Source organism: Cryptomeria japonica, chromosome 6 (assembly GCF_030272615.1).
Source record: "Cryptomeria japonica chromosome 6, Sugi_1.0, whole genome shotgun sequence".
In the NCBI taxonomy this organism is placed as follows: Eukaryota; Viridiplantae; Streptophyta; class Pinopsida; order Cupressales; family Cupressaceae; genus Cryptomeria; species Cryptomeria japonica.
Genome location: NC_081410.1, coordinates 200,002,104 through 200,024,205, shown reverse-complemented (window position 1 = coordinate 200,024,205; position 22,102 = coordinate 200,002,104). Strand labels below are relative to the sequence as shown.

At 36.7% G+C, this 22,102-nt stretch overlaps 1 protein-coding gene across 2 annotated transcripts in view; it reads left to right on the top strand.

Annotated features, from left to right (window-relative positions):
* Positions 1-7,470: 7,470 nt before the first annotated feature.
* Positions 7,471-22,102, top strand: part of LOC131063509 (uncharacterized) — a 38,175-nt gene continuing 23,543 nt past the window's right edge. Inside the window, exon 1 of one of the 2 annotated variants that reach the window (XM_057997352.2) lies at positions 7,471-7,844. In XM_057997352.2, coding sequence (XP_057853335.2) covers positions 7,690-7,844 — 155 coding nt within the window. In that variant the 5' untranslated portion in view covers positions 7,471-7,689. The remainder of the gene's footprint in view (positions 7,845-22,102) is intronic. The other variant, XM_057997353.2, reaches the window with a different exon arrangement.

Sequence of the window (22,102 nt, the reverse complement as noted above, 5' to 3'; positions counted from 1 at the left end):
ATGTGTAACTGCAACCTACTTCTCCTACGAGGAACCTAGGAAGGACAAGGTTCTAAAGTCTTTCCAATAAACCCTTTCTGTTAATATCCAGTAATCAGGGTGCTCCATTAGAAGAGTGTACTTCGAGGCATTCTATCAAATAGTTCAGGTGCTTTGTATATGCTTTCACATTTTGTATATGCTACAATCAAATTATTCCATGTGAACAAATTTCTTGAATGCATTTTGTCAGACAATTCACGTGCTTGCAACCAAACATTCGCAAAATTCCTCTATCATTCATTCATATAAAAAAATGTTATAATGTCAAATAATAATTAACTAATTTAAATTAATTAATCATAAATATTAATCAATTAAATTAATTAATTAATATATATTGAGTAGGTTGCACTATTAAATAATACTTAATATTAATTATAATTATCATAATTATTTGAATTAAATATATATTTGATTTCAATACGTTGAGAGGCATTCTACAATGATCTTTTAGAGAAAGAAATATCTAATATGTGACTAAAAATAAATTCATATCTTTTATCTAAAAAATTACAGTAATTTATAAATCAAAACATTTAACAATAATATAACTCTTAAATAAAATATATAACATAAATAAATAATTTTCATTTGAATATAATTGTATATTTAAATTTAATTTTTAAAATAAATTTTAGACAGAATCCAATTATTTTTTGGATTGGAAAAATTAAGAAATTATTAATTATAAGGAATTATTATATATATATATATATATGACATTAACGTGATCTAAGAGGAAAATATGGATATTGTAGTGCCATGGAGTTCATACTTATATGTAAAATAAGGTAGGAAAGGTTAGAAAAAAGAAATGAGTGATCTAGGAGAAAAATGTGCACTGTGTCTTGCATCTTTCTTGTTCAGGATAAAATCTAGCAAACCACAAGAACAAATAGACAACAAAAATAGATGGGCTATGCAGAGGAAGGGGATTGACTTTCAACTTAAACTAAGCAAGCAAATCTTTCTACTATTCATTTGGGATTAGGCTTGTCTAGAATAAAATCTAGCGAAGCTGTGCAGAGGAATAGGGCAACCTTCCAACGCCAACTGAGCATATCTTATTTCTGTTCATTTGCAGCTGGGCTCTTCTGGTCTTGTAGCGGCACACAAATTCTCAGTCCTTAAACAAGTGTTGTCCATTACCTATTCCAAATGCGATCTTATTGTATCAGTTTCAGAATTTAATTTGAAATTGCAGATGGGACATTAAATGGTTGTGAGATTACTTTTTAGATTGATTTGGATATGCAAGCAATGCAAATCTACATATGAAGATCACTTTTTTTTTGTTGGGTTCTGCTGATATTTTGAGCGCCAAACCAGTAAAGTGTTTCTTTAAGATGTTCCACAACTACATGACAAATACTTTGACAGATGTTTGTACCCTGTTCCAAAGCCCCACTTTTTGCACAGCCTGAGAGGATGCTGGTCGAAATTGCGGACTCTAGCTTTACACCTGCCAATCGCATTTGTTTGAAAATTTCTGAATCCTTTTGAACAAACACACATTGTGCATATCCTGCAATCATAATAGTCGATGAGACCAAATTTCTTTGATAAAACAGTTCACACAGCTTGTCTATGTTAATTATGGGTAGCTTGGACAGCTGTTCGTCCTTCCCCAGAAATAACAGCATTAGTTATGGGTAGTTTTGGACAGCTGTTCGTCCTGACCTAGAATTAGAAAATGGTTGTTTTTGTCAAACAAGTATTGTTAGGATAAAAACAATTGTTATTTAATAGTGGCTCTTTTTAGGTGACACCTCATAGCCAAAATTAGTTATTGGTTATTGAGTTGTCTTAATCTCAGCCGTTGGTTTGAATTAATCTCGGCCGTTGGTTTTCCAATAGAGTAGTATAAAAAGGGGTCATGGGTCATTTGGAAAACAAGAAGTCTTGAGAAGAATTTGCAGTGATAGCAAATAGTCTTGCAGTGTTAGCAAGAGGCGCAGTGATAGCGTTGATATAGCAGTGGAGGATATCAACATGAGATATTAAGAGTTTGTCGAAGTTCTGCCAGTAAGAGGCAATAAATTCTTTTGTAATTCTTATATTGCTGAAGATTAATATATTTTCCATCAGTAGAACTGGTTTTCCCTTAGGGGTTTTTCAGGGACGATTGTCCAAAAATATTGTGTCCTTGTGTTGCTTATTTCTTTCCGTATTTTTAGTGAAGTTGCAGTTGTGTTATTTTTCGATATTCAGCTAAATATTAAATAATTTTTATGAGATAGGAGATTAATAATCAGTGACTGCAATAGAATTTCTACAGTCTATGAGTCCACATCTTTCCATACATGTTTATCAGAGCATTTCCAACTAAAAAAATCTGACAATAATCGCTTCCAAGGATGTTCATACCCTATTCCAAAGCTCCCATTTTCGCACAAGCTGAGAGTACCTGCAGAAATGAAAACTGTAAACCTACTTATCGAGAGCCAAAAAAATGCGTCGTGTATGCATATAGGATTAAAGTTCCAAGACAATGCTAAAAAATTGCATCAAACAGGCCCATCTCCAATCTTTTCATGCCAAGAAGAAACACTAATGACTCATATTTTATGACATTGACATGCAGGCTACAGTTATTATGAAGCTTGTCAGAAAAAAGTTTAAGGACCTGTTGCAAGATGGAACGACAAGGGAATTCAAATGGGAGATATCTCATGGTTGTAAATGGGTGAGAAGAACCGAGGAAATGACACCTTTTGAAATAGCGCTGCGGCAAAGCTCATGCAATAGAGGAGAGGGGTGCTAGAGGCACCAATGGCAACGATATGTTTAGTAGGGGCACCTAAAACAGTTGTCCCAATTCTACTGGCAGTGAAAATTACGCATCCATATAGCCAGCAGATCCAGGAAGACAAGGAGCTGAAATGGATGGAAGGAAGTACAGGATGGGTGGCATGGGATCTGGATGGTGTATCCAAAGAGTTTGATCAAAAACACATTTTGTGCAACATATATATGTCATTACTGATTTAGATACACTATGTAGACAACATCATATGCTAATGACTGGTAGTTTGTATATGGTTTTTTTATTAGATAGAAGCGGAAATGTATATTCTGATGTAGCAGCAACCTGTGATGTGAAACACAGTTAGAACGATTTTAATATGTATTTTGAATCTCTTATAGAATACCCAAAACAAACAATAAAAAAAATTATAAGTTAAATATACAAATATGAAAATAATGAAAATCATTTAATAAATGAAATAATGTTGGACATAATTAATTTATAAACTATTACAACATTTTATACATCAATATTCTATGTCATGTACATTAATACTTTATATCTAATACTCCCAAGACTAAGTGGTCAATCGTTATATTGACAACTTGATCTTATGTGGCACAATAAAGAAGACAAAATATGCTCATTTGCACTTAGTTTTTGAATGTTGTGATGATTGACTTAATGTATTTCACCTTGTCATGATTTATTGTGTTCTTCACCAACATTAAAGCACTCTAGTTATCATAGTACATTTGGGTTAGTGTCATTGGAGCCAATTGGAAGTCATAGAGTAGTCATTGTAGCCATAGTGCATCACAACTTGCACTAATGATTGCATTTAAGTCTACTTTAGTGGTTGACAAGGTGTGCAGATGTTTAAGATTGCTTTGCCATGAGTTAGCTCTTAACTTAAAGCAAAAGCATAGCCAATATGGAACTTTTTCACTAAATTCTTGAGATTGCTTTGACATATCAAAGGACTCATTTTGTTGCCTGCCATTGACTATGGTTGTGATAAGGACCAAATTAGATAGTTGACATCAAAACACACATTTGATCTAATTGATTTATATTATATTGACTTTTTGACTGTTGATTCATTTATAGGTCTTGAATCAACATGGGATGGAAGTTTGAGCCCGACCTCCATAAATGTACGTGGGAGATTACGATGAACCATCTTGTATTTATTTCTCTTAAAAAAATTTAGCTTTAACATACTTCATTTGAGACACGAATATTGCATGAGCAATTAGTCAAAACTCAACGCCTAAGGAATGGTGTAGGAGGTCCAACTATCATGTCAAAATTTAAGCATACATTAATTTAGTTGAGGTCCAAACTCTCTAAAATGCATTAGCCTCACTACTAGTGATGTGTAAATATCAACATGGTCAATGTGAATCACAATCAAAGATTTTAATCTTAGAATCTTTTTTTGAATCTAGGATTTTGTAAATGTTGATCAAATTTGATATAAGAGGCTCACAGAGCTTGCTTAAACAATCACTTGATCAGCCTACACATTATATATTCCTTATTTGGTCCTTGGAAACCCTCTAGGTATACCATATAAACCTCTTTTTCTATACTATCATTCAATAAATAGCTTTTCATAACTATCTGATACACTTTCCATCCAAGTTGGGCTTTTAGAGTATGAACTAAAAAGTGACCATTTTTATAGTAGAAGCAAAGGTCACTTATAGTTGAGTTCTTGTTGTGAATAACCTTTGATAATATGAGCCTTGTTCTTATCTAAAGAACCATTTTACTTTGCATTTCACCTTATACACACATTTGCATCCAATGAGATTATTAGTGGGAGGCAACTCTACCAATAAATAGGTGTGATTCTTTATCAACACATCATATTCAACCTTAATTTTGCTTCCACTTTGGTTTTCCTTATACTTTCTCCAAAGTGAAACTAACAAGATAGAAACATTACATTCTTATTAGAATCAACAAGTTGGTTTCTTGATCTTCTAGGTTATGCATTAGGTTGGTAAGTTCATCTTCACACACACATGGAATATGGTGTAATTACACTTAGGCCTTGTCCATTGTTTAAGTTAAGGTTTAGGATGGGAAACACATTATTTGCCATGTACTACCTCATAGAAATCAATGCTCTTTATCAAGTTCTTATTTATTTCTCTATAAGAATCCCACTCCATGATTAACTCATTGTTTTAGCTTCCTTTTGCGGTCTCTTATAGTCTAGGGTCTCACACAAATTGTGGGAAGGGCTTTACACCCTTCCTATAAATGTGTTCTAAACTATTTATATAGAGAAAATAATGATACATGCAAGACCAAGAGAAAGACACATGCTTAGAAGTAAACATGCTCATAGATATGAACTAGATTCGTTTGTATTAATCTTCTATGATCAAGTACAATCTCAAAGCTTTTCTCTACAAAAACAAGTCTTGTTGGTCATTGCAATCACAATGATTTATAGTGCTTTACTTGAGCACTTGATCACTTAAATTTCAAGTGAATTAGTGCTTGCCATGATGCACAATGAAATTATCACTTAGATTTGTGGTTAGCACTTACAAATGGGTGCAAGAATTAGTTACACTTACTACTAGTTCTATACATGATATTCAAATCTCTTTACAATTTCACTCACTAATAAACTGTAGTGTAAAACATGGGATGGCATTATTTATTGCCAACATTCTCTTGATACAAAACTATGCTTGGTCATTGGAAAACTTATCCAAGGACTTTGAACATGTCACAAGGCAAAGCCATTCTAAATCAAAAGAAAAAGGTGTCAAAAAGCATCGTTTTGTAGGATCTATTTTTCTGATGACTTCACTACTCCCTTTGTGCACAACCATTGACAACGTGCATGAGGTTAAACCCAACATTAACTCCACCTTTTCATTTGTATCTTGTTCAATGATGGCTTATTGGGCTAGTTGGAACTTCTACTCACCAATTACCTTCCTCTTGCCAATTCTAATGACACTATGCCACTAGTTTTTACAAAGTAATCCTCTTTTGATTTATGTGCAAGGAATATAATTGGTTCCAAACTTTCAAATCACCATTAGTGTGCACCTTATGTATTAGAAGCTAAAATTTTCAATAAAGTTCAATGGCTCAAATAATGTAGTAGAGTTTGGCTACAGATATAATCCCTTTGTAGCAAAAATGGTCAATGCATATATGCATCCATAGTGTTGAGAGGTTATAAATACAATTTAAATGATCACTCATTAATCAACTTACATTGGGATTCTCCGAATCCTCCTAATTCATCTTCATTTCAATGTAGGTAAAAAGACATTATTTTGTCATCTTTTTTGATAGCTTGAACATGCCTTAATGACAATCTTGTGTTTTAATCTCATGGTGAGCTTTGCCAATCACATAAGCTAATAAAATTCAAGCTTCATGACATGACATGCTTAAACGTATGCAACAACTCCTTCCTGGCCTCGTCTTTTGAATGATGACACTTAACTATGACACATCATTCCTTGTGCACATTAATCCTCTTGTTTTTGACACATGACAAAGGAATCATTTCAAATCAGTGCATTGAAGTCTTATTGGTGTCACGTGCTAGGTGGGATCATGGTGAGCATCCCCACCTAATTACATGACAAGCTTCACCATTTCCGACAAACAATATCTTGCACATGCACTTAGTCTTCAAAACTACTTATGTTCTTGCATTCTTGCATAATGAGGATGAAAGATAAACCCTAGGTTGTGTAGGAATGCCAAGTTTACCAAATGTAGAGGGAAAAATACCTCTACATAAAATGATCCAAGCTAATTAAAAAAGTGCAACAAAATAAGAATTAATTAACCTAGATGAATGAGACGAGACTAATGATTAAAAATACTAAAATAAATGCTCAATTAAATGCGAAATTTAAATAAAATAATTTCAAGTGTTTAGTTTTGATTTTGTTGAAGTGTTATAAATGTATCTACCAAGGGTTTGGAATTTTATGCTATACTCACTAGCCTATCAATTTGATTGTATTATATCTAGGTTCAAATCTATAGGTACGAACCTAATCTTTGCATGTATATACTTGAATTTAATGCATGAATGTGAACCAATAAAACTCACAAAGATCTCATGACTCCTCATAGTTTGAAACTTTTTCACCTCAATTTCAAGATGTTTGGATTTGCATAAGAATATGTGATATGTACAAATACCTTTCAAAAGTCTATCAAATGGTAAACATCATGTTCTCTTATGTCAAATCTTAATCCAAACCAACTTTACAACTTCAATTGTAAAGATTGATGATACCAAAAAGCATATTTAATGATCCTAAAAAGACAAAATGGTCATATACATTCTTTTGTCTACTTGAAATAAAAAAATAGATGTGTTTTCTTTATTCTCTATAATTTGTACATGATTGATTTTTAATTATGACTAATTTTTACATATACTTTAATACAATTCTTAATGAGCCTATAATAATTAATTAAAAAATAACAAAAAAATATTTTTAAATTTTGTTTTTTATGCAAACATTAAAAAATAACTAAAATCATCTAAAAATAAAATAAATGTATACCAAAAAAAATTAAAAAAAAAAGAAATTAAAAAATATATGAAACTATTTAGTAATTTAATTACAAAATATTATTTTACATATCAAATAAACTCGATCGTCATAAATACACAATATGACAAGAGAGGATCGGTAGGGTAATTTTCAACACTACACACTGGAAAATAAAACAGCCATCGCGAAGAGCGTGCACCACGATTATTCCCTTCTCTTCAAACCCCGCAAATTCTGTGGTTTTGAAGTTGTGACAACCATAATCTTAAATCAATCTGCTTAAATTGTCAACTGTTACGTTTTGGACGCACGTATTGCGAAAACGGAAGAGAGAATATGGCTATAACGAATTTCCTCATGACAGTGATAGGGGTGGGAGCGGTGGTTCTTCTGCTGAGGAGCGATGTGAAGCAGTCTGCAAATATCTTTAAACGCAACATGAAACAAATTCGCACCTGGATTGAGGAAGAGTCCTCGGCCACAGCTTCCAAGTAAGTACGATAAACTAATTCTTTATTTGTATTAAAGAAAAGGATATCATAAGTCTTGAAACCCTAAATGACGATCTTGTCTTAATCCTCTAGCGTCGGTCCTGCTAAGATTCCATTTTGAAGGCATCAGTTTCAATATTGAATTCCCCATTAGTAGAATGCAATGGATTAACTACGTAACTTCACTAGCAGTTTCGTCTATGTTATATTTTATTATAGGAATGAATGAGTAAGCTACCGCTATTAATGATTGCATTTTTCTAAGGGATACTGCGTTTATGCAAGCCTTAAAAAGCAGTCCCCATGACGGGCTAGGTTAAGCCTGAAGCCGTGGTGATATCAATTTCATGAAAACGGAGATTAAATTAATGCTTACACCTCCACCCAACTGCTTGACTGTGAGAAAAGAAAGCCCATCTCATGGAAAGGGATGGAATATCTACAAGAAATTAAATCCTATAAGGCTATATCTTATATAATATGAAGAGGGAATTGGAGAGAGGACAGGATTCCATCAACAGTTATATTTCAGTGGTTTATGGCTTTAGAAAAGTCAATCCAAAGCATTCCGTCTCGTTCTTTTTATAATGAACCTTATATGCTTATTTTAAGAAAATGGCAACGCAGGAAATGGGCCCACAATGGAATGTGTGTGCACACTTATTTATTAGTGAGGGAGGAAGTTACACCAGTCGTAACTCACATTTTGTAACCTACTTAATTATGTTGTTTGACATGATTACTGTATAAATTATTACAACATTTTATACATCAATATTCTATGTCATACATTACCCTCAAACTCAAATGGCTAGTCATTGTATTGACAACTTGCTCCTATGTGGCATGATAAAGAAGACAAAATGTGCTCATTATCAATTAATTGTTGTGTAGTGATGATCAACCTTAATGTATTTGGCCTTGGCTGTTGATTTTATGGTAGTGCTCGTTAACCACAGGCAAACATAAGATCTATTGCCTTCCCAACCATAGACGATAAGCTCTTATCGTCACCCCCGAGCACACTACATGATCTTCATGTTATTGAATTCATATCTATTGATGAAATCATGACCTTGCATATATATGAATCAATATCTCCTAATAGACCTCAAGTCGGCCATATACTTTTGGCACCAAGGATAGGGTCAGACCTATATATTACAAGTTACATATGAGTCTCCCTTAGTTGCAAGTTACATTTAACTTAATCACAAGTTACACATAAGTGGTTCGCCCAAATAGGGCATGCCCCTAATTAGACTCATACAACTGAGATATCCAAATGCCAAGGCCGACAAGCCACTTGGCATTTTGTGCACTAGGTCAGCCCTAGAAGGGATCCGACCTAGCTTCACAACAACACTCCCTCTTAGCTAGGGAGGATTCCTTTTGAATAACCAAGTCACGTAGTGACTACCACCATGGCTACTCCCATGAATAATACGTTCACCATAGCTACTCCCAGAGGGTGAACAAGCACATCATGGAATTTCTTCCATGATACCCACCATACCTACTCGCAGAGGGTGTGCTCACCATGCCTACTCGCAGATGGTGGACGAGGGCTTTCACCTCAACCTTCTCCCAGAGAAGGGTGCATTACCACCATGCCTATTTGCATAGGGTGGCTCCACCATGCCTACTTGCAGAGGGTGGAACGAGGGCTTTAACCTTAGACTTCTCCCAGAGAAGAATGAATCTCCACCATGCCTACTCGCAGAGGGTGGATCAACCATACCTACTGGCAGAGGGTGGAACGAGGGCTTTAACCTCAGATTTCTCCCACAGAAGAATGCATCTCCACCATGCCTATTCGCAGAGGGTGGATCCACCATACCAACTTGCAGAGGGCGGAACGAGGGCTTTAACCTCACACTTCTCCCAGAGAAGAAAGCATCAACAAGGGATTGCACCTCAAACTTCTCCCTCACAGAGAAGAACTCATTAGCAAGGGATTGCAGCTCGATCTTCTCCCTCATAGAGAAGAACTCATTAACAAGGGCTTTCACCTCAAATTTCTCCATCACAGAGAAAAATGCATTAACCAAATCTTCATGATGACGTGGCTCCCTCTGAAGCTGGAATGTCAGGCTTCCTCTGAAGCTGAAATGTCAAGCTCCCTCCGAAGCTAAAATGTCAAGCTCCCTCTGAAGCTGAAATGTCATGCTTCCTCTGAAGCTGAAATGTCATGCTCCCTCTGAAGTAGATATCAATCTTCTAATCTCTTCGTCCAAGGTTACTTTTGACAATATGTCAGACTCTCTTTGAATGCTGATTCTTCCTCTGCAAAGAAATGGAAGCAATCTTCCTTGAATGCAATCTCTGATTCGTCTTGGAAGCATTTCAGAGAGAGATAATGATAGTCAGGGGAAATGTCAATACATGATTCACTATTCAATGATGTAGCATTATTCAAACATAAAGAGTACTTATCTTTTATAATTTTGCTCAGCAATGGAATTTCCATTCACTTGGATTGATCACACCGAAGCACCTAGTGATGATCTGATGGCTGCGTGGCCTTTGGCCCTTGCCATCACTCATCATCTGTCCACAATATCTGCTCCGAGCATAGCTTAAGCATCATCTGAAGAACTGCCTTTAATACCATCCACAACAAAGTGATGGACCAACCACATAAATGCGACAGAAATCCACTTGTAGCAGGGTGTGCTAGAATGCTAAGCTGCAGTGCCCATCCTAGGACAAACTTTAGATGATCTTCAAGAGCGACATAAGTAAGAACTCGAATAACTGGACCTTCAGTTGCAATATCATCCGATGCCTATGGAGGCTTTAGCGAAACAAATGCTTCATGTGACTCTCGAAGCTTCTAGGATGACATGAGAGTTGTTGCAAGGTGTTATTGCACAAAGGCCTTCTCTACCATTCCTGATCGTTAGGTGCCTCCATTCGCTTTCGTCCCCATACGCACACATTTCACATTTGTGTACGGCTTAATGTGATCATCACAAAACTCGCCACTATGTTGCTGCTCGATCTCAACCTTCCATTATATTGAGCAGTCGATAGCATGCGTACCGACTCGCGTCACTTCGTTGAATCCTCAGAATGCTTGCCGCCACCTTGTTGATGTCTCTAGCCACGAGCGCTGTGAAGCGAGCGAACTCCGTCACTTTCATTTGCTAGTAAAATGTTACTATTGCTGAAGAGAATCCTCCACAACATGTTCTCCTTCTCGAATGAAGAATTCAAATATAGAATGTTAAAACGGACAGAGATGTCCATAGCAACTCCACTTATTGTCATCATTTCGATACCAGGCTTGGCGACTTTCAACGCCAAGGCATCAGACTGAATCTGTCATTGAGCACTAATGACAGATCTATGGCGATCATCGGCACCTCAATGGTCGTTACTCGCCGCAGAGCATATGCGATGCTCACAACTGAGTTGAGAGGCTCGGTAATCGACTTTTGCCTGCACTTAGATTTCTCAGTCTGCAAATTACTTTGATTGAACTCCCTCAAAAGCATAGGATCTACCTTCAAGCTGTTAGGCTTTGTAGAAGGAACCCGCTCTGATACCATGTTGATTTTATGGTAGTGCTCGTTAACCACAGGTAAACATAAGATTTGTTGCCTTCCCAACCATAGACGATAAGCTCTTATCGTCACCCCCGAGCACACTACATGACCTTCATGTTATTGAATTCATATCTATTGATGAAATCATGACCTTGCATATATATGAATCGATACCTCCTAATAGACCTCAAGTCGGCCATATACTTTTGGCGCCAAGGATAGGGTCAGACCTATATATTGCAAGTTACATATGAGTCTCCCTTAGTTACAAGTTACATTTAACTTAATCACAAGTTACACATAAGTGGTTCGCCCAAATAGGGCCTGCCCCAAATTAGACTCATACAACTGAGATATCCAAATGCCAAGGCCAACAGGCCACTTGGCATTTTGTGCATTAGGTCAGCCCTAGAAGGGATCCGATCTAGCTACACAACAACATTGGCATGATGTATTGTGTTCCTCACCTACTTAAAATCAGTCCAGTTATCGTAGTTCAATGGAGTTAGTATGACTGGAACCAACTGGAAGTCACAGAGTAACCGTTGCAGCCATAGTGCATCACAACTTGCACCAATGGCTGACTTGTGTTCTACTTTAGTGGAAGACAAGTGACTCTATGTTTGAGATTGCTTTGCAATGAGTAAGCTCCTAAATACATAGCAAAAGCATAGACAGTAGTGGAACTTCTTGTGTCCACATCAGTGACACAATCAGAGTTTGTGTCGCTTGGCAACTTCAGCTTTGAAGAGTATTGGTACAGGATGCTAAATCAAGGGTATTTTTGACATATTAGAGGATTCGTTTTGTTGCTTGCCCATTGACTAATCGTGGATATTGTAGGGACCAAAAAAGATAGTTGACATCAAAACACGATTTTGAACTAGTGGATATATAATATATTGACTTTTTGAATATTGATTCATTTATATGTGTTGATTCAATGTGGGATGAAAGTTTGAGCCTAACCTCTAAAAATGTTGGTGAGAGATTACAATGAGCCATCTTGAATTTTTCTTGAAGATTTTTTAGCTATATTATACTTCACTTGAGAGACAAATATTGCTTGAGCAAGTAGTTAAAACTCAACATGTAAGAAATGGTTTAGGAGGTCCAAACCTTTCTTGTCAAAAGTTGAGCATACATCAAAAGCTACATTGCAAGATTCTTCTCTAGCAGCCCAGGGTCTCGGTCTCTTCTGGCCCAATCATGAGTTCGGATGTGGTCTGGCCCAAATATGGCTAGGGTCCCGCATTTTGAGTGTGGGTTTGCTGTGAAGGTCCCGGGGAGAATTTTGCCGTATTTTTAGTGAATTTTGACATTAGTGGCGAACTGAGGCAGAATTTAACGGGTTTTAGAACTTTTTTTGATATTTTTAAAGTTCTTTTTTGGTCTATTTTGGTCAAATCGACACTCCAACGCTAAAATAGACCACTAAAAAGGCCAAAAAGGTGAAATATATCTCATTTGTGCATTTGTGAATGAAAAAGAGAACTTCTTGCCTTCATTGCTAAACTTTCTTGTTTGCTTGCCATTGCTCAAGGAGTGTTGAAGGGTGATTGTTGCATGCTCTAAGCTAGTTTGTGAGCTATTCCTTAATGGTTGTCAAGGAGTGTTGAAGGGTGATTGTTGCATTCTCTAAGCTGGTTTATGAGCTATTCCTACGCAGTTGCAAGTGTTGAGAACTCCTCTAAGACATTGAAGAGGAAGATTTCAACAAAAGAGGTAGGTTTTTGTTGATTTTGTCTGTTTTTTAATTTTTTCTTTGCATTTTTTTAACAAAATGAAATGAGCACTCTAGTTTTATTTTATTTTTTCATTTTGGTTTGTGGCTTTGTATGTTGTTTATAGATTCATAGAATGGCAAGTGCTTCTAGCACTGGGAACTCCTGATTCAAAACAAAGCCGAGCTCTACACTATGGAAATGGTTTAGCAACTACCATGTGGAGGAGGTTTCCTTTGGATTTGCAGCCATTGCAAAGAGGAATATAAAAGCTCTTATATTAGAGTGAAAGCACATTTGTGTTTTATCCCTCCGAAAGGCATCAAGTTTTGTACAGGCAAGCCAAGAGTTGAAGGGCAACCTCCACCTAAAACCCTTCTTGCAAACTCTATTGTACTAAAATATATTGAAGAGCAAAGACAAGCAGATGAAGTAGCTAGGAATGCAATTGTTCATCCTTTGGAAAGGTCTAGAAGTAAAAAAGCATCGAAGGCCTCTATGGCTTTAGTTTCCAATGAACAACCTGTAGAGGGCCATCCATTCTTGCGTGTTCCTCAAGAACCGGTGACAAATAAGAGAGCAAAGGGGCTCTTGGAAATGTCATTTTACAATGAGGCTAGATACATTGCCGAGCAAGACAAAGCTAGATGCATCTATGCAAATGGATTGGCATTTAATGTTGTTCGCTCACCATATTGGCAAAAAATGGTGAGATCAATTAATGAGGCTCCAAGGGGGTTCAAGGGCACGGGTTATGAGAAGGTGCGCACCACTTTATTGGACAAAGAGGTGAAATATGTAGAGGATTCCTTGAAGCCCATTAGGGATCCATGGATTGAAACAGGTGTGTCCATAGTATCTGATGGATGGAAAGATGCAAGAAATCACCCTTTGGTCAATGTTATTCCAGTGTCCATGAGAGGTGCAATGTTTTTGAGAGCAGTGGATTGTGAAGGGCAAGTGAAGGACAGTCCATTCATTGCAAACATTCTTTTCCAAGCCATTGAGCAAGTTGGCCCTCAAAATGTTGTTCAGGTGATAACAGACAATGCCAAAAATTTTAGAGCTGCCGGGTTATTGGTTGAGGAATGCTATAAACACCTTTTTGGACACCTTGTGCTGTCCACTCACTCAACCTAATGCTGCAAAAAGTTGGCAAGAAAGTTGAGTGGATCAAACAAATGCATGATGATGCCCAGGAGATCCAAATGTTCATCACGAACCACCATATGTCACAAGCCATATTTAGACAATTCTCAAGATTGGAGCTCTTGAAGGTAAGTTAAATTATTTAAAATTTAAATATGTTTTAGACTTTAGTTTAGTAAACTTTCTGAGTTTTTAATTTTAATTTATTATTGTTTTGATTTTGAAATAGGTTGCTGAGACCCATTTTGCCTTCAACACTATTGTTTTGAGACGCCTTGTGAAGGTTAAAGAGGCATTGTCTAGAATGGTAATCAGTGCTAATTGGAGCATATGAAGGCAATCTAGTAGTACAAGGGCAGCTGCCATTAAGGCAATGATACTAGATGACTCTTGGTGGGATCGTGTTGAGTACATTCTGAGATTTATTGAGCCTGCATTGAGCATGATCCGATATGTTGACATGGTTAGGCCTTTGCTTGGGTGAGGTATATGATGGCATTGACTCCATGATTGAGGATTTTGAAAAAAATCATAAATGAGAAAGAGAAAGATCCTGAAGAAACATTCTTCAAGGAACTATAAAAAGTCATGGTGGAGAGATGGAACAAAATCACCACCCCTTTGCATTTTCTTGCCTTTGCATTGAGCCCTCGGTACTATAGTCAGGCGATCCTTAGTGAGAGTAGCACTAGAGTTGCCCCATATAGAAATCCTAAAGTTGCTCATGGGTACAAGGCAGCCCTTCGTAGACTCTTTTCTGATCCCATACGGCCTATGGTGAGGTTTGAATTCATGAGTTTCGCAAGCACTGATGATAGTGGTCTTGACGCTTTTGTAGACAAGGAAGGTGCTAATGCTCATAAATGGTGGTACTTTCATGGAGAAATATAACAGCACCTACAACCTGTTGCCATCAAAGTTTTATCACAAGTTCTTAACTCTTAAGATTCTAATTTCTAAATTCTTGTTGAGGAATATTGAATTTATATTTAAAATTTGTATTCATAACTCTTAACTCTCTAATTTCAAAATTGAAAATCTTGATAGGTTGCTAGTTCATCATCATTCAAGAGGAATTGGAGCACATACTCCACCCAATAAAGCGCAAAAGACTACATTCCAAGAGGGAAAAAGACTTGGTCTTTGTGCATTCAAACTTGAAGCTCCTAACACACAAAGACAATACCTACAAAAAAGGGGAGGCAAAGCATTGGGATGTTGAACCAGAGTGTGCGGAGTTGGATGATTCAATTGTCTGCCTTGGTGCACTTGGAGTTGATGATGATGACCGTGACTACCTAGTGATCATGAGGTTGCTCCCGAGGTTGAGATTGCTAGTACTTGTGCCAGTGGCACTGTTTGTGATTCTAATTTGCTACAACGGGAGGAGGATGATATGTTTGATGACTTTTGATGATATTTGATTAGTGATGGCTGATTGTTAATGTTGACATTATTATTTTTGGTCTGAAACATTGATATGGTGGTGTATTTTGGCATTTTGCTATGTTATTTGGACTAAAACATTAATATATATGGTTGGTATATTTTGCTATCTTAATTTAGTATTAGCATAGTTGATAGTGGTGTATTATGAACTTATTTGCTGCTGCATACATGTATATATTTTTATTTTTTTTATTTTTATATGTTTTTGTATGGACGAACCCAAAGTGAACCCAAACCCATCCCAAAAATTTTTTGAACGAACCCATGAACCCAAATTTGAATCCGAACCAGAACCGGCAACTTAGATCAAAAGTTGAGGTCCAAACTTTCTAAATCGCATTAGCCTCACTATTAGTGATGCGTAAATTATCAACATGGTCAATATGAATCACGATATCATCACCATCACATTTGACATAGAGATTTGAATCTTAGAAACTTATTTTGAATCGAAATTTTTGTAAATGTTGATCAATTTTGATATATAGGCTCATGGAGCCTGCTTAAACAAGCACTCGATCAACCTACACATTAGATATTCCTTTTTTGGTCCTCAAAACCCTTTTGGATATACCATATAAACCTCTTTATCTATACCCTCATTGAAGAAAGTACTTTTCATAGCTATTTGATACACCTTCCATCCAAATTGGATTGGAGAGTACTGACTAAAAAGTGACCTTTTTTTTATAGGAGTAAAGGTCATCTTAGAGTCAATTCCTTCTTGTTGTGAATAACCTTTGACTATATGGGCCTTGTTCTTATCTAAAGAACCCTCTACTTTGCATTTCATCTTATACACCCATTTGCATCTAATGAGCTTCTTAGTGGAAGGCTTGTCTACCAAAAACTAGGTATAATTCTGTATCAACATCATATTCAGACGTCATGGTTACTTCACACTTTAGTTTGCCTTCTACTTTCACCAAAGTGGTTGGCATATTCACCTGAAATAAAACTAACAAGAGAGAAAATTAATGCTTATTGAAATCAGCAAGTTGGTTTCTCAATCATCTAGGCTATGCATTAGGTTGGGGAAGTTGATCTTCACACACATCATGGAATGTGATGTAATTCCACTTAGGCCTTCTCCGTTGTTGAGGTTGAGGTTAGGGATGAACAACACATTATCTTGTCATGTACTACCCCCTAGAAATGGATGCTCCTTATTAATTGTTTCTCTATTTCTTTATGAGCTTCATACTCTATGCTTAACTCATTGTTGTAGCTTCCTTGTGTGTTGTCTTATGGTCAAGGGTCTCACTTGGAGTGTGGGAAGGGCTTGACACCCTTGCTAAAATCTCATGTGCTAAACTATTTATCTAGAGAAAATAATGACACATGCAAGACTTGGACAAAAACATACATGGAAATAAACATGTTTATAGATACGAAGAACTAGATTCATTCTAACTAATCCTCTATGATCATTTAAAATGTCAAAGCTTCTCTCTACAAAATCAAGTCTCTTTGGTCATTACAATGTTGGTGTTTTATAGTGCTTTACCTGAGCGCTTGATGACTTAAATGTTAACTGAATTAGTTTTTAATCATGATGTACGTTGTAGGAAATACAATTATCACTTACATTTGTGGTTAGCACTTACATCTGGGTGTGATAATTAGTTACCCTTACAACTTATGCTATACATGAGATTCAAATCTGTTTACAGCTGCACTCGCTAATAAACCATCATGCAAAACATGTGATGACATTATTTGGTGCCAAGTGCCAACATTCTATTGATGCAAAACTATGTTTGGTGCTCTGAACACTTGTTCAGAAGAATTTGAAACATGTCACAAGGCAAAGATATTCAAAATTAAAAAAAGGTGTCAAAAGGCATCATTTTATAGAATCTGTTTTTGCGACGACTCCACTACTCCCTTTGTGAACAATCCATCAACAATGTGCATGAGGTTAAACCCAACATTTATCTCCACCTTCACATTTGTATTCTGTTTGTTGATGGCTTCTTGTGCTAGTTGGGGCTTCTACTTGCCGGTTTTCTTCTTGCCCATCCTGATGACACTATTCCACTAGTTTACACTAATACACTTCTTTTGCTTCATGTGCAAAGAATGTAATTGGTTGCAAACTTTCACATCACCAATAGTGTGCACCTTATGTATTGGAAGCTGAAATTTGCAATAAAGTTCAAAGGCTCAAGCAATGTAGTAGAGTTTGGCAATAAATATAATCTCTTTGTGGCTTCCTTAGCAAACGTTGTGGATGCATGTAGGCATCCATAGTGTTGGGAGGTTATAAATTGTCACGTCCCTAACCCCTTGAGGCTGACTTGTAGCATATAAATCCCCAAAAGTGTTTTTAGACACTAAACTCTTGTACATAAAAGTTAATAAGCATTAAATATAAAATATAAATATAAATTAACATATTTAGTTCAGAAATATAATAAAGTCGGTGCTCAAAATTTAAATTTTGCTTGGGCACCAAGTTGGGCTATACGCCCTATTGTGGAGCATCAATTTAATTGTGTGACTAGGTCATTGGGTGGCATGCAAAAGTCAGGACGAATTTTCTAGTGGTCACACTAGCAAGAAAAACCCCTGTTAAGTGTAAGGAGGTTGGGATGAAAACCTTAATTATCCTTAATTCCTCTCTGCATTCAGCTTTTTAAATTTGTTTACTCTAAATATTGTTGCAGGTTTGAGCGACTGTGAGATACGTCATTCTTGCACCTGGCACTCTGAGGGAATTAGGCTCGCTCTGATCACCATACAAACCCTATAATCCAGCTCACCACCCTATTTTCAAGTGTTGGGAATCCAGTAGATCCAGATCTGGGGTATCTTGCATGCAGGCTTGGTGTTTGGTGAAGCGCAACCCTGTGGAGGTGAATCCAGTGACTCATTCAATCTAGTTGCCATATTCGAATCCTCACTGGGCTGCATTGAAAACCCTAAGTGATTTGATTTCTTGAGGCTCAGTTTGAACCAGATGTAAGGAAGGCTTGCACACTACTTTCCCCATCCTATCATGTTGTGAGCTTGGAAGCCTTGGACTGACAGTAAGCTACCACTCCTTGGCAAATAACCCAGATTGAAGTTTCTGTTGTATATATTGGGCTTTACACATATCATCCTGATATGAAAACAAACCTGTAAGGTGAATCACAGTCAGACTATCCTAAGGGACACAATATTGTTGGGTGAAATCTCTGCACAGGGAGTTCGAAGTGATAATCGAGGGTTTTACTTCTCAACTCTACTCTACAGGGTTTGTGTATCAGCATATTGTGTGACAGAAGCATAGGAGTCTCACTTAATTAGGTTAGGGGATACACCCCATCATTGTAGTTTTATCATTAGCAATACATACTTTCTATATATGTTCAAATATTAATCGATTTGAAACAATCATCAACTGCTTATTTGACATAGTTCTGTGTGGAATTTCCTGAGCTGTGTTTCTATTGTGTACTATGGAAAGCTGAAGTGCTAGTTAATTATACTGTTACATAAGTGTCAGTATAGTTTCCAGAGATAAGATTTAATCCATCTTGCGAGATGTGATTGGAACAACACCTGGAAACTCTAGGTTCATAACATAAATGCAGTTTAATCGATTACTCATGAATCAACTTGCATGGGATTCTCCAAATCCTCTTCATTCATCTTCATTTCAATGTAGGTAAAAAGACATTATTCTGGACATACCTTAATCACAACATTGTGTTTTAATTTCATGGTGAGCTTTGCCAATCGCATCAGCCAATAAAATGTGAGGTTTTTGACATGTCAAATTTAAATGCATGTAATAACTCCTTGGCATGGTCTTTCAAACGATGACACATGACAAAGGAATGATTTCAATTTGGTGCATTAAAGTCTTTTTGGTGTCATGTGTCAAGTGGATCATGATGAGCATCCCCACCTAATTGCATGATGAGCTTCACTATTGCCAACGAACAATATCTTGCATGTGTACTTAGTCTTTATAACTACTTGTGTTCTTGCCTACACTCATTTACCTTGCTCCCTAGGGCCTACTTCAACAACTTATTTAGAAGAGAAAAGTGTTTTTAAACACTGTATATATTAATAAATATTAAATATGATATATTATTAAATATATAATTATAAAATATTTAATAAAGAATAAAAAATTTGCTTCTGGTCGACCCAGTCTTAAATTTAATTAATAATAACAAAAATATTTCTGTTGAGGCTGACTTAATTTTTACATTGATTTGACCATTAATCCTTTTTGGAGGTCTACTTGTCTATGTTAAGGCATTCAGATATAAATCTATCATAGGTACCTTTTTGGAGACACCTTTTTGGCATATAATTTTGAAAATGGTTGTTACAACACATTCATTGCTTAACAGGGACAAGACACCCTACGAAATCCATCCACCTATATACTCCAAACGTTGCAAAACATGAATAATTCAAACAATCTCATCAGGTCTGCTCAAAATAATGGAGCAGAAGGCAGTAACTCAAATAAGAACAGGTTTGAAAATCATAACAGCAGGGCTCCTAAACCCACACAACCCTCATCCTTGCTCATAATGGAGTTGTCACAAGAAGAGGAAGAGCTGATCCAAGAGAAAATGATTTTAATGCTTGCATAGATGCCTATTCAAGACTTGATCCAAAAGTTAGGAATCGAATTCCATTCATACAATTCCATATGCTATGCAACAATTTAATAGAGATTTACAACAGGGGGCGAGTAAGTTGACTCTCCCAATTTTTGATGGCTTGGGGATGGTCACATGAGCTTGGATCTAGAAACTAGACACATATCTTTCACTCATCCCTATGACAAAAGATGAAGTAATCAATTTTGCTATTCTCCACTTGGATGCTATTAGCATGAGTGGTGGCATTGTGGGTTAATTACACAAGGACATCGGAGTGTGGTGACGTATGCTGATTTTTACACAAAGCCTTATAGATAGGTTTGATAGGAGAGACCTTGAGGTATATTTCAGTGAGCTAACATGCTCGAGACAACATGGTCTAGTGGAGGATTATATAGCAGAGTTTCAGCAAGTTTCGGTCATGGTGCTTGATGTTACAGAGAGGAGACTTATGTTCTTGTATATTGAGGGGTTATTAGAGTCAGTTTGAGGCTTGGCTAGGGCATTTGAGCCTCTTCTATGTAGGATGCTATTCAGAGGGCCTTGAGTTTGGAGGATACCACAACCAAGAACAAATCCTATTTAATGCACTATTTGGACAGCACGGGAGACCTTCTCACTAGTATGTTTCACAACCTAAAGCATTACTTCCTAAGCCAAGAAAGATGAAGAAAATAAGAATGAGCTTCGAAGGAAGTTGTGTTTCACATGTAGGGAGCCATGGGAGTTAGGATACAAATGCTTGGGAAAGGGACAAGTACACTACATTGAGGTAGTTTCTAGTGAGGATTGAGAGGTTGAGGAGTCCAAGACAAAGACTGTGGTGGATGAGAATCGAGCATGAGGACAAAGGAGGAGATGCTTCTAGGGTCTTACTTGCAACAATTTCAAGAGCACCTAGATATCGCCCTTTTTGAGTTAGAGGAGTCTTGCAAGGACGAAGGGTAACAATTTTGATTGACAGTGGGGCAACCCACAACTTCATTGATGAGGGTTTGGTAGATAAGTTGGGTTTAAGAATTGAAGATTTTGAGGGGTTTAATGTTACAGTGGCTGATGGGTTTACCATTGCATGCAACCAAAGGATTCAACATATGGAATTGACTCTAGGACATAAGATGAGAGATGATTTCTATGAGATTAGCATTGGTGAGATAGATTGGGTCTTGGGAGTGCAATGGCTGCATTCACTTGGCGAATACACACAAAATTATCAGACTATAAAGTTGAAATTTAAATTTGATGGGAAAGAGGTAGTTCTTCATGGCCTATCCCATAGAGGTCCCACAATTGTTTCGGCCAAGAGGATGAAGAGGACTTTTTTGTAGAGACCGAGTAGCTTGGGCAGCAGAATGCTTGATTATAGATATAGGTTCATCCAAGGATGAGAGGTCCTACCATGTTGATATTGAGTCCATCTTGGATAAATAGAGCAATGTGTTCAACGAAATTCATCTTGTATTACCATTGGATAGGGACTTTTAGCATGTGATTGAGCTTTATGGAGCAAAACCTGTCATCACTACTCCTTATTGTCACCCTGGAGTTACAAGGAGATTGATAAGGTAATTAAGGAGTTATTGGACATGGGGCATATATGATCTAGTCCCAACCCATTTGCTACATCCATGATGTTGGTGAAGAAAAAAAGATGGGATTATGGGGATGTGCATTGATTATAGAGCCCTCAATAAGAAGACAATCAAGAATCACTACCCCATACCCAAGATCAATGAGTTGATAGATGAGCTTCATGGTGTATTGCACTT